At 38.2% G+C, this 17,133-nt stretch overlaps 3 protein-coding genes across 5 annotated transcripts in view; 2 read left to right on the top strand and 1 right to left on the bottom strand.

Annotated features, from left to right (window-relative positions):
• Nucleotides 1-3,635, bottom strand: part of LOC135165133 (furin-like protease 2) — a 184,999-nt gene extending 181,364 nt beyond the window's left edge. Inside the window, exon 1 of one of the 3 annotated variants that reach the window (XM_064126123.1) lies at nucleotides 3,465-3,635. The gene's annotated coding sequence lies outside the window, so the exon portion shown is untranslated. Of the gene's footprint in view, nucleotides 1-1,921; nucleotides 2,785-3,464 lie in introns of those variants that run through there. The other 2 variants (XM_064126122.1, XM_064126124.1) reach the window with 2 other exon arrangements.
• A 403-nt stretch (nucleotides 3,636-4,038) lies between these two features.
• On the top strand, nucleotides 4,039-5,422 carry LOC135165165 (small ribosomal subunit protein eS17). The gene is made up of 3 exons (XM_064126184.1): nucleotides 4,039-4,121; nucleotides 4,457-4,608; nucleotides 5,077-5,422. The coding sequence occupies exons 1-3, from the start codon at nucleotides 4,119-4,121 to the stop codon at nucleotides 5,315-5,317; spliced, it is 396 nt and encodes a 131-aa protein (XP_063982254.1). The 5' UTR covers nucleotides 4,039-4,118; the 3' UTR covers nucleotides 5,318-5,422.
• A 722-nt stretch (nucleotides 5,423-6,144) lies between these two features.
• LOC135165148 (ubiquitin carboxyl-terminal hydrolase 3-like) lies at nucleotides 6,145-16,619 on the top strand. The gene is made up of 7 exons (XM_064126160.1): nucleotides 6,145-6,939; nucleotides 11,407-11,554; nucleotides 12,058-12,574; nucleotides 12,697-12,954; nucleotides 13,082-13,330; nucleotides 13,428-13,621; nucleotides 13,741-16,619. Exons 1-7 carry the CDS (start codon nucleotides 6,846-6,848, stop codon nucleotides 13,901-13,903), a joined length of 1,623 nt encoding a protein of 540 aa, XP_063982230.1. The 5' UTR covers nucleotides 6,145-6,845; the 3' UTR covers nucleotides 13,904-16,619.
• The last annotated feature ends 514 nt before the right edge of the window (nucleotides 16,620-17,133 follow it).

The following is a 17,133-nucleotide window of genomic DNA, read 5'->3' as shown; positions in this document are numbered from 1 at the left end:
AAAATTTTCTTTCGTGTAGAACACGTTTGAAATTAATTCGAGTCAATAAATTTCTAAGCAAAAAAAAAAATCTACAAAACGTTCCATAAAAAATTCCGAGTAATTAATCTTTGTACGGCCACATCTGGTCGGCACAAATAATAAAATTATTTTTAGTACTTGAGAATCAGCACCCGCGTCATATCCGCATTTGATTCTCTCAGCAAAAAAAAACGAACAAATAATCGAGATAGAAGGAAAAAAACACTGCTCTTCTTTAATTCACAGTGGGTTCCGAAGGAGGAGAAGGTGAAAGTCGCTGAGTGTATCATGACTGTCAGCTGATGGGTACGAAAAAGAGACGAGAATAATAAGACAGCACTATCGAGACCCGAGTGAGATAGAAGCAATCGGAGAGAAACGATAGAGTGAATACAACCAATGGAAGGAGACGGTGAATGGGCGAGACGAGGTCGAACGCGAAAGCGACCAAGATTCGCGTCTAGTCGGTTATTTGTATCTGTTTATTCTCCGGTTTAACCTCACCGCCAGCCTCTGGACAATCAATTCACCAGCCGTTTATATTTCAATCGTTTAGATTCACCTTGAGTAATTCCTTCTCTCATTTCCCCTTCCCCCTAAGTGAGAATATAATCCCTTACTCAGCGTTACCGAGTAACTGAAGGAATGAACAAAGTTGTACCGAATCACCACGTGTTGCAATTGCCACGAGGCAGAAGAATAAAAATTCCAGAGAATGAGAAGACATTGAGAAAAAAATATGAGTTTTAAAATAATATTATTTTCATTTGCCTGCGGATAACTCCATCAAGTCTCGATGAATTCATCAACTTTTCTGAATGTTAAACGTTGAATAAGTGAGTTGAATAATTTAGTGGGCATCGGATGATAATTCACCGGGGATGAAGGGAGAAATATTATTTCTTCCCTCATCCAATCAACTTTGGGAAAACTAACAAAAGCAAACGCCAAATAGTAACATCCGAGCTAATATGATAATTACGGTGCAATTGTACAGCTGACAAAATATCCAATGTCCTCTTAACAAATCCATGCTCACACAATCCCTCCGAAAATATTCATGAAAACAAACAACCAACACTTAAATTGAATTCAAATTTCCAATATTGAAAATGAATGTGCAGCTATTACTGAATGATCAAAAAATTTTAACAATACAGCGCCGGAAAATTTCGGTACATCATTTACAACTCGGAAAATTCCCTCTCAACAGTGAAAACCATCAACAAGCGATCAGCGAACTGAAGCCGAGGGGGAGCCTTTCCAGGAACTCCCTTTCTTCGATCCCCTGACAATATCAAACAAAACAAACCTCACTCCAAGCCACTGTTTAGCTTACGGGCCATCATATTCCTCACAAATCGATTGATTTATCATCCTGCCATGATCTCATACCTCAACCAAATGTATTCACAACAACAATCCCGGAATTACCATTTTACTCAGCCGTACACTCCCCTCTCCACCCCAGAAAAAAAAAACCGTTCAAGAACATCGAAATGAATCCAAGATATGACGCAACACATCGCGAGTAATTCCGGTGCATTATCTCCGTAACATCAGTCAATCGAGAAAAAAAAAACCCAGTGACATAGTTGCAGACACCACCCACACTAACCAGAAAGGATATTAACACGTAAAGAGAACGGTTCAAGTCGAGGCCAGCCTCGTGGTGCAGTGACCCAGCTGTCTCGTCAACCATACGTCCATCATGCCCCCTAACCCCAGTAAATACCATCCACTTCCCATATCCATTTAAAAACAAAATTCACACTGAAATATTCCACTTTGAAAATCACATCTCCTCTCCACCAACCCTCACCAATGACAAAAGCTTCAATTACCCTCAATCACATTTTCCCAGCCATTAATTATCATCCTAATAATACCATCTACTTACCGATATACACGACACGTCGTTAATTTCCCCCGTTGAAAGTCCATAAAATATAATTTCCCGACGTGCAAAATAATCACCGGAGTTTAATAATCCACTATTGTCACGTCAACATCCCGAGTACAATCGTCACCGAAATCACTTGATCTTCGAGATGAGGTTAATAACGGCGATAACACAAAGCCGTTAAATTCAATTTACTATTCAATACGCTGGGAGATTCGCGAGAATTTTCATGATCACTGCAACGACACTTGGATTTTAAAGTTAAAAAAAAAAACATGTGTAAACTTCACGAGTATGTTGCACGGCGGATGCGACACGCGGTTTAACGGGTGATAGTGTTTTGGCTCGAGCAAGATTTGCTCCGTGTTTTTTTTTTTGTTGCTAAAGAGTGAAGACAAGAGAGCGCGTGTCCATCCGACAGTGCACGGACGAATGCACCGCACTGACTGGCTCGTTCGCCATCAACGATAAACAAACCTCTTTTACTCGGTACTCCCCTCTCCGCAACTTTATCACGACTGTTGGCCCGTAGATCCCACGCTATTTCCCTTCTATCCCACCAGTGAGTCTCCCCCCCACGTCCAAGTTGCGTCGCGTTGCTCGCGCCCTCTCACTGTTCCCCCACTTAGCCGGCATTGCCCGATTTGTCTGTCGTCACCGGTGTCGAGGGGATCGCCGTAACACCTTATCATTTTTATTTTCCTTATCGATGATATGAGTGTTCTAGGGGGAGGTGAGCCGAGGCTGATTGGTGGACAATGAATATCGGTTTTGAAACCATTTGAGATTGGTCAGAGGGCCGTTTTCCGAGAGGTTTGAGGGATTAAATCGCGAGTTTTGACGAATTGTGGAGAAATCAACGTTTCACGTCGAGCGGTACGCACGAAATGGGGTGCGCATGCGTGATATTGGTGCGCAGATGCGACACGTGATGAGTAGTTTTTTTTTAAAGACCAGAGAGAGAGAGAAATTTTTTGTTAATATTGGGGGAATTATAATTTCATTTCGATCCGGGTTTCATTTCCTTTTATATTAGGAACATTTCGATCATGTTGTTCTTATTATCTTTATTGGGGGGCCAGGGTGGCATACGGCATAGGAATAAACTTTTGATAGACTGAGGGTCATTTTTATCGTCACTTAAAAAAAAATATGGTTTAACAGTTATCACATCCGTTGTTGAATAGTTAGTGCGGGTTTCCCCAATTTTGTATTGATTCATTTGTGGGGAAATTACGGTTTTTTCCGAAAAGGGACGTTATATGTGGAAATCTGATAGATGAGAATTGGAAACATTTTTAATATGTTGAGCATTTCATGTTCGTAATGTTCTGTGTCCAGCGGTATTCTGTCATATTCACTAATGTAATGCAAAAATTAAAAAAATGAAATAAAGTAGAAATTATATTAATTGTTCATTCAGGAACTTACGCACCTGTTATTGGGAAGTTTTTGTTTGTTTATGGTGCGACAAAGGGGGATAAAAGTCGTTCAAAAAATGTTTCCAACTTCAGCCATCAAATAATTGTTCTAAACTGACCGTTTGTTTCCTCGTCCGGGAATGAGTGGCTCCTCTTCCTGAACAACTAATAGACGCAATCGCTGCGTGAAAATGTTGTTTCCATTAGTGCTGCGGAGTTTTCTTACTCAGATCGTTGGGTAGTCGTCACCTTTGGCTGGAAGGCCAACTCCATACGGCAGACCCCCATGATTCTCGACCTGAAAAATCCAATTTTAACTGAAAAATATATCAAATGAAACGCAACACTGGTCTCTACATGGAATTTACATTGCACATTCTCTTGAAATTATTATTATTTATTAAACTATTTCATTGACTCAACAATGCTACGATCGACTCGATTAAGTAATCTCAGGGAAGAAAATTGATTGAGCTATTGAATTGTATTGCAAAAAAAAATTACCATAATAATTCCCACATAATAAAGTAATTACCGGTAATTTTTAAGTACAAAAATTATAAATTTAAAATTTGAAGAGTTCCCGCAGGCCTGACTACGGTCAATAATGTGCTAGCGACATCTCCCTTTGGTATTCAAAACTATTCTCATTAGTTGATAACGTAGATATCATATGAATAGGGCGTGTAGTTACGAAAGCGAGCGCCATTGCGTGGAAGCGGTAGTGTTCCTCTTCCAGTTTCGTACGTGCCTTTTCCGGTGCACCAGCAAACATGGTTTGTACTACAATTTGACATTTCTGAATAATAATCGTTTTTTTACGATGGAATCCTTTCGGATATTGTTTAATTATTGTTTTTAATCAGTTCCGAAGGATCCGGACATCATTTTGAGACGTATATTGAGGGATTGTGTTTGATTTTTGACTATATAACCTGCGATTAAAATTAATGTGCATAGTTCTGTGTTGATGTAAAACTTTTGTGTACCAAAGATTAATTTTTCAATCACTCTCGAAATGATTTAAACTTCAATGAAAATTTGTGCTTAAAAGTTATTTGAAGCATACGATAAGTTGTCTTTTTATTTATGCAAAATTTCCCTGTTCTAGGGTCGTGTCAGGACTAAGACTATCAAGAAGGCCGCCAGGGTTATCATCGAGAAGTACTACACTCGATTGACCCTTGATTTTGATACTAACAAGAGGATATGCGAGGAAATCGCTATCATCCCTAGCAAACCCCTCAAGAACAAAATTGCCGGGTATGTATATCAAGTGAAATAATTTTTAATTAACTTTTATAACGATAATCCTAGAAATTTTGAGGTTATGTGACTCAAACTTATTCTTCACTCCGATCAGTGGTGATATTTGAGTTTTTTCAATTATTAATTCGAAGTTTTCGAACAATTGTGTAATGAAATCTTTGCAACTATCAGTCATGCCTCATTTTCAAAAAGATTTTCCATAAATATTTTCGACATGGATTTGTGCAAAATCTTTTCTCAAGTGTTCAAGCTTAGTTCAAAATTTTTTAGCTCCAAAGGAAGATTTGATTTTTCTACGTTATATTATTGCTAAATGGCAATTTTCGTTTTTTTTTCAAGTTGTAAACTATTGTAAATGCTCTCCTTCCCTAAAAAATCTAAATTCATATTCAGACTTTGCCAGTCTGAGAAGTATTTTGCCAACCTATTCCCTGCGATTAATTAATTTTAATTCTTAATTAGGTTTGTCACGCACTTGATGAAGCGCCTCCGTCACAGCCAAGTACGTGGTATCTCAATCAAGCTGCAAGAAGAGGAGAGAGAGCGTAGGGACAACTACGTACCCGAAGTATCTGCCCTTGAGCACGACGTCATCGAGGTTGATCCTGAGACCAAGGATATGCTCAAGATGTTGGAGTTCAGCAACATCTCTGTCCTCCAACTTGTTCAACCAGCTACCCACCAGTTCAACAGGCGAAACTGAAATTTCTATTGAATAAAAATAAACCTTTTAAAAAATAGAAAAAAACAGATACGTGTCAGTTCCAAATCTCTCTCTCCAATAAAAACATCGAGTATCTGACAAAAATCCTCAACGTTAATCATCCAGAACTATCTTCCCTCCTTGTACCCTTCCAAAAGCATTTCTTTGCAACAAAAATTATTTTTTCTTTCAGAAAGTAATTTTTTTGAAATAAAAATTAATTTTTCTTGGCATAATAGTTTTTTAACGAATTGTTTGCTCATCCAAAATTCTTTGTAGGTGTCATAGCTCAACTTTTGTTAGACTTTCGATGCCTTCAGTGTAAATTCAATGAAAATTGTTCGTCATTTTGTAATGGCTGTTTGGGCAAAATGGAGATGTTTTCCATTCTCAAAGTTTTGCTGAATAATCGAATTATTGATCAGATAAGACTGAACGGGCAATGAAATCCATACATTTATTCTGGGCTTTGAATAATGGAATGAAAACCACCGTCCATTTTGCCCCATGATCTCATGCGGTTGTTTACCTTTACAACAAAACAAACTCCTGCCCACCAGTTGAATAGTTGAAATCGATGTACCCATGTAAAGTACAGTTGAACGAATAATTTTGTCTCTAATTTCGGAGAATCAAACAGAAATGTGTCCATATTGAACTGACTTTCTTCAGGAAGAATGTTTATTTCCTTCCGAAAACAGTTATTAGAAAAACCGACGCTTAACTCTCCACCCGACGCCTGCAACACTCCGCCATCTTCCCCTTTACCCCCCATTCTACACGCATGCGCAGAGCTACACTGACCTAGCTCTTCGGTCACCATTCCAGTGGACCCAGTCCAACCCGACGATTGCGTTTGGAGATCTCGAACTCTCGTGCAATTTGATCATTTAGTACAGGTTCTAGCGATCCAAAGACACGTCCCATACACGGTGAACCATCACCAAGACTAAAGAAATTCTCAAGAGTCACATAAACATCCGATTAATAACAATCATCGGAAAGTAATTCCATAACCGCGGAGTAACAACTTAAATTCAATCAACCGAAAATTTGTGTTTTTACAGTCATCAATTAGATTTGAGAATAGTCAAGTGTATGGATCAAGTGTTGTGGTAATATATCCAAAGGAAAGTACAAATAAAATCGTCTCGTGCTGTTGCGCACTGAGTTTAACAATCCCCCCTCGTTCGCGTCCCTTCCCTTGTAGGCGAATCCAGTGTTGCCCCCGCATTTTGCTATGTGACAGATATTACGGGGCACCCAGTGTGCGCGTACCCCACGGGTCGTAAAAAAACGCCAACATAAATTCCTTATTTGCAATCAATCAATAATCAACAAACGTGAGAACAATCGAAGAAGAGTGAGAGAGAATCATCTGTTGGGCGCACACACGTTCGAGGAAACATTTAGGTTTTGGTGTGTGCGCCTCTGATATTTTTCTACGGTACAATCACACGAAGATCAGCCCCCGAGAGAAGTCCTCCTCGTCCCTTTATATTATCTTTTCATCACCTTCTGAGGAGACATGGAGTGCCCACATCTAGCACAGAGCGTTCGTCTTTGTGGCGATGATGTTGAGCCGAATTACGGAGGCAAGGAACTTCCGTTCGTCTGCGCAGGTACGATAATAACCGAATAAATGAATTTTCAGTTTCCTCAGATATTTTATCGAAAATCGTAAATACAAATATTTATTCTCTGTTTGAGGTGATTGGGTATTGCTAGATGTCTCATACTTGTCGGGTGTGGGGTATTCTCTGTTCTGTCTCTCTTATTCACTCGACTCCGTTGAAGACTCCAGCACAGGCCGTTCCTCTTTTGGCCTTGGATGGAGGCAACCCGTGCACCTTCTCCTTTTTCCATCGTTCAACCAACCAGCGAGAGAGAAGCCAACGTTTCACGGATCGTAGAAGTCCTTCGTACCGGAAGCCGTAGGGCATAATTTTTCATTCCTTCGTTTTTCCTGATAAACTGATAGTCAATGTTGTCTTCTCGGTTCTAGCCCAGTCAAATCCGCTGTCAGTCACGATATTCTAAATTCTCGGTTTTTTTCCCAAACATTCCAATAACATTAACACTCAGATGTCGAGATTAGTTAATTTTTATTGTAATTATCAAAGGACACATTGCCACTCCATTAACACACCGCGCTGGCGCGTCAGCGTACTTTTCATTTCCAAAATCAATACCAGACGTTTACTAATCAGCTGGGAGTTGTGAGGATAAGTCGTTATATGAGATAGCGCAATACTGAGGTGACATTTGACATTAGATGACAGGAAAAAATTCTTAACAAATTATCGTCAATTTTTATTTGTCGCCGTTTTCACACTTGTTTTTCTTCATATTTTTTCGCCTGGGTTTTGTCAACTCAACCCAGCTCCCTCCCCCTCGTCTGCCCACCACCCCCTTTTCCCTGAGGGTATCATAAAAATCGATGCGAGACTCGTTACGCCATGCACACTTTACACACTGGGAATAAAGAAAGACAAAAGTCCTCTTCGAGACCCCCCATCTCCCCCCTTACCTCACCTTTTTATGTGTACGCGTTTCCCGGACCTTCCCCTCAAGACTCCCGGCCGGGAGAGTCACTTTTTCTTTTCTCGTAGCTGTTTTTTTTGCTCTTACTCGTTTGGTTTTTTTTCGCTTTTCTCTCTTTGTCCGACCTCGAGACTATACTTACGCCCAAGGGAACTTTGCGACACCGGCAGTCGACTTTTACGCACGAGGGTGCGAGAGAGAGTGAGCGCGAGGAAGAATGGATATTATTGATCGTATGAACGGCTTTGCTGTTGCATTTTTGCAGAAATTTGGCTATTGAAGGGTGTTGGGAGGAACGAATTGTCCATCTGATGGAATGAGTGGTCTTGGAGGAGGTCTCGGACATGAGGAATCTTTCTGGAGTTTTACTGGGGCCAGGAAGGGACGGAATTTTTCGAGAGCGCTCCATATTTTTTTATATGACTTATCGGTGAAACGTTGCGACATCGTCACGTAAATTTCCGGTTTCGATTTCGTAATCGGTGAGCGAATGGAGAATTCTGTAATATTTACTGGACATTTCTGTCTAGGGCCTGAGTGATTGATATTCAGATTGAAGGAGGTGGGATTTCGTGGGGATCTGACAGTGGAAACTCTGAATTTTTGTGATTTTTTGATACACTAGAAGGGTCGGTAGTGTCCAGTGCAAATTTCGGAGTTTTCTGGGATTAAATTCTCTCGAGAATGGTAGGAGTTGGGAAGAGACTAATTTTACAGAGCATTTCAGGAGCCACAAAAAAGATACTTTGACATTTCGATGTATAATTACCCTTTTCTTTCATAATCTCGTGGAATTGCAATGCAAAGGAATGACTGACGTGCTGAATAGAGAGGAAATTATTCAGGGAATGAGCCATCTCAGTCAAAATGTCAGAGGAAATTTTTTATAGGAATTGTTCTTATCAACAACACATGTCCTTTGATAGTCTTCGTTGAGTTTAGCAATTTTCAAGATTCTCGCAGAATTGTCAGGTGGAAAATATTGGACTCTTCTAGTGTTAGTTGTTCAATAATCACCATTAGCGTCCATTGTTGTTCTTCATTGTTGATCCTCCCATTATCAGTCCTCCCTCCACAAAACAGATTTGTATTTTGAAAATTAAATTCTTCCCGTCTTGTGTTCAACTAATTTAGGACAAGTTGCATCTTCCCGAGCAATAAAAACATTCATCGAGGCCCTGAAATTACATTTTTATCTCTTTCTATGTAATGATAATTAATAAATATTTTCAAGGGTTAAATTAATCAGGTTCAGGGCCCTTCATGTTGCAATAAACAAGAACATGAGCAGTTCTATGCCAAAACTTCGAAAATTCTCTTTAACAGCAAATTCTTATTTTATTTCACTTAATTTAATAGGGCCCAAGGAATTTATGAATTTATAAACTTCGATTGTCCATATAAACAAATATGAAGCGTAAAGTTTTAAAAAATCTTAAATCCCAAGTTCCGGTTTTTAATGAGCCATTCATTAATGTCTAATAAAAACTACTAGTTAATTATTAAATGATTGTCAATAAGTCACGATTTTGCATGCCTTGAAATTGCAAATGACGTCATAGAAGCGATTGAACGATGGATCGACTATAGAATAGTTCGGGGCAACCTAATCAATTGCCACGTGCGTCTTATCTAATACTCATAACGACCACCAGAACCACATGCTGCTTGTGTAAAAAACAATCATTATAAACCTTAATTATTGAAACCCACGCTCTGCTTTCAATGAAAATTGTTCTCAAGATCAATTAGTCGTTATGGAAAAAGATTGAAAGAGTCATTCACAAATATGGAACTTTGATTAGAAAATTGCAAAAAATAAAAATAAAAATGTAGATTAAATATTAGAAACTTTGGAAAAATTTATAAAATCAACTTCTTCATTTAGGTACTATTTAACATTTTGAATTCATCAACTGTCAAATGCTCATTTATTCTGGGACACGTCATCCTGGAGATAATGTCAAACAATCTCCGTCTTATGAATTTTGCAAGGAAATATTTTGAAATATTTACTTGTCATCTGCCACCAATATCTTATAAACCTTATCTCTCCGAGTACTTTGAAATTCCATCACCCACCCCCAAAAAATCCATGACAATTCTTTTCGGGGATCAGGCGTGGCACCGACTCCTCTTGGTATCCCCTGTAAAATCTCTATGATCGTAGATTTTTATTTATAAAAATTCTAGTATCTCCATTTGTTGTTGAATTTGTCAGCATTATCGAGCCTTCTGATTGAGTCATAGCTGAAAACCTTCCCCTTCCCATCAAATGTGACTCGTGTAATGTAGAGAGCGAAGTGAACTTGAAACTCAACCAATTTTTCAATTTTCTTCCGTTTCCTTTTCCATTCGTTCGAGCCGCTTACGTAAGACTGAATCATCTGAAATTCGATTCCGCGTTTTTTATTTCTCGCAATTTCAGCGAGACAGTTGGGTGGATGAAATTTAGGATGAAGTAATAACGTAAAAAATGAGTAAAGGAGGTATTTAAATAAAAAAAAAGAAAAAATCATTACGGAAGAGTCATCAGTGTATACGTGGAGCGAGAGGCTTTCGATCCATCCTCTTAAAGGTGGCACCACTATTCAGTTCTTGATCATAAATCGCCCTGGGAGCTTTGTATTTTTCAATAACAAAGACCATCAACTTTTGCACTGGAATAAGCCTTAGGAGCGAAGATTTAAACGAAATTATTGATTTTCTTCTGATTATTGTTATCTCGGAATAGTCCCTTTATGAATAAACCATCGCAGATATTGTATTTAAAGCCTGGATGGTTCCCTTTAAGCTCAAACCCGGCTGAAGCTCCAAAACAGGTCTTGATGGAAGGGGTAGAATGTAATCGAAGCATGGGATATGACGTCTTTGTTAAATACCCATTCATTTTGGTAATGAATCGTTCATTGAAGAAATCGGCGATTATTCTTGTAGATTTTAAGGTGTTACATAAAAAAATTACAAAATTTAAAAGTATTTTTACATATTTTCTCATAGGTCTCCCACATGATTTTTCTATTTTCTCATCAGTTTCTCGGATTTCTCTAATTTTTCATAGCCCAGTCATTTGTTTTTTTTTCTTTCATTTGAAAAAATTTATAACATTGCATAATCTCCGTGTGACTTATGTCCCACGTACTAAAAACTCTGATTGAATTATTTATTATCTCTCGAACTGCATAGTGTATCAAATTCCAATTCCCCAACACCTGGAAAACGAGATAGACACTATCGATAAAAAAATATAGGGACAATCGTAAAATAAACCCGGTTTCTCGTCTGAAGAATAAAATTAAAATTTTAATGATTGGGGAATACGACGTTCTGCTTTTATCCTCATTCTCATTCTCATTTTTTTATTACAAGATAAAATAAAATGACTCAAGCATCAATTATTGCTATTGATATCGATTCTCCGACAATATCTTTAAATCTCAGGGAGATATTTCGTAACTTTCTTTTCAATTCCAATCGAGTCATTCAATTTAACGGCTTGAGACACAGAATTCTTAAAAAATGAGATATGTTTTATTGTATCCCAGTATGCGGCACGGAGAAGAGTACATGGCTGTGTCTGCACTGTGGTGCAGTACACTGTGGACGTTACGTTGCTGGCCATGCCCTCCAGCATCACGAAAAAAATAATCATCACTGTGTGTGCATTGACTGCGAGAATCTGGCGGTGTTCTGGTGAGTTGAGCAAACAATTAGCCTAGTGCACGGATACAACCGAAACGCCAGTTAGCTCTATCATCATCAAATCATTAATTCATCTTACAGTTAGCTTTGCAATAATTGTAATGATAATTGCAGGGATGAGGGGGTAATTAAGACGTTCGAGCATTTAAAAATTTTCATAATGTTCATTGCCAGGAGTAAACTTGAAATTCACTGAAACTTGACGACGAATTGTTGAGAGAATTACAAAAGAATTGTGAAAATGTTAGAGATTTTCGTCTAAAAAATTTAAGGAGAATTCAAATCGAGAATTCCGTGGCCAGGTTACATTCCAACCCGGTCACGGAAGTTTCCTAATTGTTATATTGAAATAATATAATGTGCTGCCACAAATTCCCATTGCACGAAATGAGAAGGAATTTTCTGGAACGTTATTCCCGCATTTGTAATTGTTGATCGAATGAGTCAATTCTTCAATCGTTGAATTACATTAATCAATTTCATCTCTTCACCAGCTATTCATGTGACGAATACGTAGTTAACGACACAACAACAGGCCAAATAGAAAAAATACGCCAGAGTACATTCCGTAAAAGTGAGCAGAAAGAGAACGACGAGAGTTGGAGTTCATCAGCATCACCAGACCTGGACAGCGGTAACGGTGATAATGATGATTCCGATGCAATTTGGAAGACTGAAGTTGTAGTAAGAAATTTAAGACCACGAACTAGAAAAAGATTGCACTCACTCGATGGTACGAGTGGTGATAATAGACCAGTTACAAAACGACGTACATCCAAAATAACCAAAGAGAAGAAAGTCGTTGGTCTGAGAAATCTTGGAAATACGTGTTTCATGAATGTTGTACTTCAGTCGTTCAATAATATCAGCCATTTCTGTGAATATTTAACGCAAATGCCGAGCTTGGAAGGAATTGCATTTGACGAGCCACCGACACACAGAGGGAGAATTGTGGCGCCTGGGAGGGCTAAGGAATTAAGTGATGCGTTACTTGCTGAAGAACTGAGAAAAGTATGATTACATTAATTTTATTCAATCAAGATTTTAATGAAATTTTATCATTGGGTCCAAAATCAATGATTATAGTAAACAATTTCAAAGACTATTTAAGTATTTCAAGTATTAAATTTCAGGTACTCCTTAGTTTGAGTCTAGGTGGTTCAAATGGCCAAGCCATATCCCCCGAGTGTCTTTTCCTCGTAATATGGAAAGTGGTGCCACGTTTTAGGGGCTACCAACAACAGGACGCTCACGAATTTTTGACTTACATGCTTGATAGACTGCACACTGAGCTTCTTCAGCTACTGCCAAGACTGGGTCATGAACCACTTGGGCTTAGGGGTAAACAGAGCATTGTCACTGCTGTTTTTGGGGGCACGCTGCTGAGCGTGGTACGTATCAACTTATGTAATTAACTAATTATAAAACATACAAATTAGGCAGAACAAAACGATCAATCAATAAAATTAAAATAATTGCCATTGGTGAAATCTCGATAATTTATTATTTCTTCCAAAGGTTCACTGTATGAACTGCCGAACAGATTCTAAGACTCACGAGCCATTTCAAGATCTCTCACTAGACATTCCGGATAAACTACAACGGAGAAACGCCACCAAGGAGCAGGAGGAAGTATGCAGTCTCACCTTCAGTTTGTCACGCTTCTTCAAGGTGGAGGAACTAGCGGACAGTGAGCTGTATTTCTGCGACAACTGCATGGGAAAGCAACGCTCCACCAAGAGATTCTGGATACACAGGCTGCCTAATGTTAGTTGTTGGCCACTCCTCTACCCAATTCTAAATAAATTCACGCGCGCGGAGCGCGCGACGTCCCGCACGTCACCATATCGTTTTTCTCTTCCAGGTGTTGTGCCTTCACATAAAAAGATTTAGGTGGTGCAATTCCTATCGCTCCAAGGTGGACACTCAGGTGGATTTTCCCATGGAGTCACTCGATATGTCCATGTACACTGTTCGAGGCTCAACTGGGGGCAAAATGGGGCCACAAAACGGCCATCTCTATGATCTTGCTGCTGTTATTGTTCATCATGGATCAGGGTATTTTGAACTTTTATCATTCATGGTGGCCAGTGGAAGCATCATATCCATCAATTTGGAACTATCTTGTGCTATTTGTAGGTAAAAATTAATTTCCAATCATAATTTCTCATTTCCAGAGCTGGCACTGGACATTACACTGCCTTTGCTGTCCACGACGGCCAGTGGTTTCACTTCAACGACAGTAGTGTACGTCCAGCAAGCACCGAATCTGTTGCCAAGTGTAAACCCTATATTCTCTTCTACGTGCGACGTGAATTTTCAATTCCACCGCCATTGTGACATCGTACAATTAAGATCAATGATGACGGTAAAAATGACGAGGAGGACGAGGAGGATAGCGTTGACGGTAGCACTGATAACGGAATCGAGAAGAAATGAGATAATTTAAATCAGTATTTCTTCCTTTTGAAGCCCCTCTCAACGAAGTGAGGAACGACGTGCTTTCGGGAGTCGTGATAACGATGCATTCGTCGGTTCCTAACCCCTTCATCCCTCACACACATCGTCAGATCTCTTTCTCAATGAATCTAGAGTGCCTCGTTCCGTCGATCACGTGTCGTCCATTATCATGTAATTAATTTTGATTTTTTTTTTCTTTTGAATTTCCGTGAAATGTGTTAACGAGTCAATTATGTTCTGCTGTGTGTGGAATTATCTAGATACATAGTATATTTGGGGAAATATATTACACCGGATTTATGTTGAGAAGTTCCTAAGTCGAGGAAATATTATTTGACTCAGCAAAATAACCGAAGTTTATATTACTTCAGAACAACTATTGATTTTCGAAAAGAAAGTTTCAGACTATTTCACTCACATTTTCAAGGAGATGTCAAAAATTATTATTCATTCCAGAGATATTCCAGGAATTATCAGTATAAAGATCGTAAAAATTGCATCATTATGTGAGAGAAACTACCCAATTATTTTGTAAATATTTCCAGAACGCGGAGACTCAGGCGAAAATATCGGTAGCAGTTTTTTGCTGGAGATTCCATGAATTGCAAGAAAGGTCTGTTGTCATTTTATCCTATATACTAGTTTCAGACATTTACAATACCATCTGTGGGAAATTTCTGAACAACCCTTTATTCTTGAAAGTAAAACTTCCGAGCATTTTGCACATATTTGCAAAACTACTTGACTAGAACGTGGTTGAAAACATTCAGGCATTTTACAACTAACAGAGAAGCCCTTTTTAAATTTTTCTTTCAACTTATACTGCTGGAGATATTCGCAGAACCATCGACACAAAATTCACGAAAATTCCTCGATTATTTGAAAGGAGCTTTCTGCTCGCATCAAATATTTTCAATGTGCGGGAATTTGTATACAGAATTCCCAGCCAAAAATTTCTGACAACTGAAGCACTTTGTTCTCAACATATTTCCAGATTCTCTAGACAATTCCCATCTGACTCGTTATATTATCCCTTTAACTACTCCGTCCTGCTCGCGGACAGACATCTTAGCAAAGCAAAGCAAAAATATTAGTGAAAAATCTATTATAAAGAAATACCGAGACATCATCGAAGCTTTAACCAAAGCAAATTGCGGAAATGAGAAGCAAATAATTCAATGAATTTTAGAGAAAGAACTGTCACAAAGGTCTATTGTACTTCTCCCTCCTCGTTTCCTCTCCAATCGCATCTTCGACGTTTAGTTTCTCTCAAACTTAGGTAGAACGAGCAAATTCTATATTTTTCTAGCTACCGGAAGGTTAATAGTGAGGAAAAGAATGAAATAAGAGTTGCCAATCGTTTTTTAAGTAATAAAAAAATTAATGGAAAAAAGGTAATTCATTGTGATATAGAGAAACGAAGGCATTAAAGGTGTGTTTAAAATTGTGGTCGTAAAAAAGTTGTATAAATCGAACTTATAGTTATTATTATGTATGTGTCTAAATATGGATGTGTAATTACTATACGTGACTGCGGGAACATCTGAGTGATTAATCTGAATTTAATGCAACAGACGAAATTTTGCTTAGTTGTATAATGATATTGCGGTGTCACGATGGATTAAAAAACTCATTGATTCTTCATTTTATTTTTTATTATTTTCCATTTTACTGATTCTAAAGATAGATCAGCAGCTCAAAAAATTGAAGAAATATTCGTGAACTTTTGAAATGTTGACAAGAGGTTTTGAGTTGGACAATTGCATGTAGTAGACATTTGCAAAAATCTGTGGAATTGATGGACTCTAGAGAAAATATGGGAGGAAACTTTTTGTAAATTTTTTTGCGATATAAACTTACCAATTCCAAAGGTATTTGCAATAATAGGCGATGTAAATTTATTTCACTCAACTTCGTGGTCGTTTAGATCGAATTAATTCCAGAAATGACAAAGATTATTTGAGCATCGCGAGCAAGTGTTTACGAATCACCTTGTCATGTCATGCCCCATATTTGCGCAAAGGACTGAATCTCCTAGGCAAGAAAAATAAATAAAACTGCGCAAAATAATAATTCCTCAATTCGCACTATCACTCAATCCTCTGAAATGAACGATGGGTTCGGAAAATTGAGTGATAATTCCTCACATCCTCCCTAAACTACCCCCTGCCCCGTTCATCACTTGATACGCTGTCAAATTAACTGCGAAAATAATGAAAAATGCTCGACGACTCTTATGTGATTATTTAAAGACTTATTTTTTCTATAACGACGTAATCTTAACAATTAATGAAACGGAAAAAATAATAAAACTCTAACTATAAGTTGACGACACGTTAGTCCATGAGAAACAATTTATTGAAATGCAGCAAATAAAAAGTAATGATCAAGGAGATAATGACAACAATTCAATTGCCGGACTCTCACTTATAATTAATAGACTAAAATTCACAAATGAGCTCATAGGTGCGAAAATAGTTAAGGGATAAACAATGTTATTGAGAAATGCGTTTAACGAATTACAAAGAAAAATTATCGGGAAAAATCAACAGCCGTGTATGGAGAAGATACAAATAAATCAGCATGGCGAAACTCTCCTATCGTTGTTGCTAGTTATTTGACATTTTTAAGGATTTAATTACAGAATCTTGCAAAAATCATTGTGCTAAAGGGTCGCCTGAATTGTTTTTACTCTTCAAATCAGATTTTTAATTTTTTCCTTGGGGAAATGTGATTTTTCAGAATGTTCACACGTGCTCTCCAGTGCAGCTGATGATCGAACGGGTAAATATCCAGGGTAGACCTAAGGGCCGCTTGTATGTCCCCTGATCAATCCTGACTAGTTTGTATCATTCAATGGTAAGTCAGCGACACAACACCCATTTATCGTAGCTTCTCGTGGGTTCACAGTGAAAAAAATTGCTTTCACAAGCTCTGGAGACACCAGAGACAGATCTGGGAGGAACAAAAGTGAAAGACTGATTCTCACTTTTTGCTCATGATCCTAGCTCTTTTGTGAAATAAATTACAGAATTTTAGGCAGAAACATTCTTCTACAAAATCATCTTCAAGGTCTTGAGATCGGATTTCTGAAGACTTTTCTGGAAAGT

Source organism: Diachasmimorpha longicaudata, chromosome 8, assembly GCF_034640455.1.
Source record: "Diachasmimorpha longicaudata isolate KC_UGA_2023 chromosome 8, iyDiaLong2, whole genome shotgun sequence".
Classification (NCBI taxonomy): Eukaryota; Metazoa; Arthropoda; class Insecta; order Hymenoptera; family Braconidae; genus Diachasmimorpha; species Diachasmimorpha longicaudata.
Note: the sequence above shows the minus strand (reverse complement) of the source record. Positions and strands in the feature narration are given on the sequence as shown.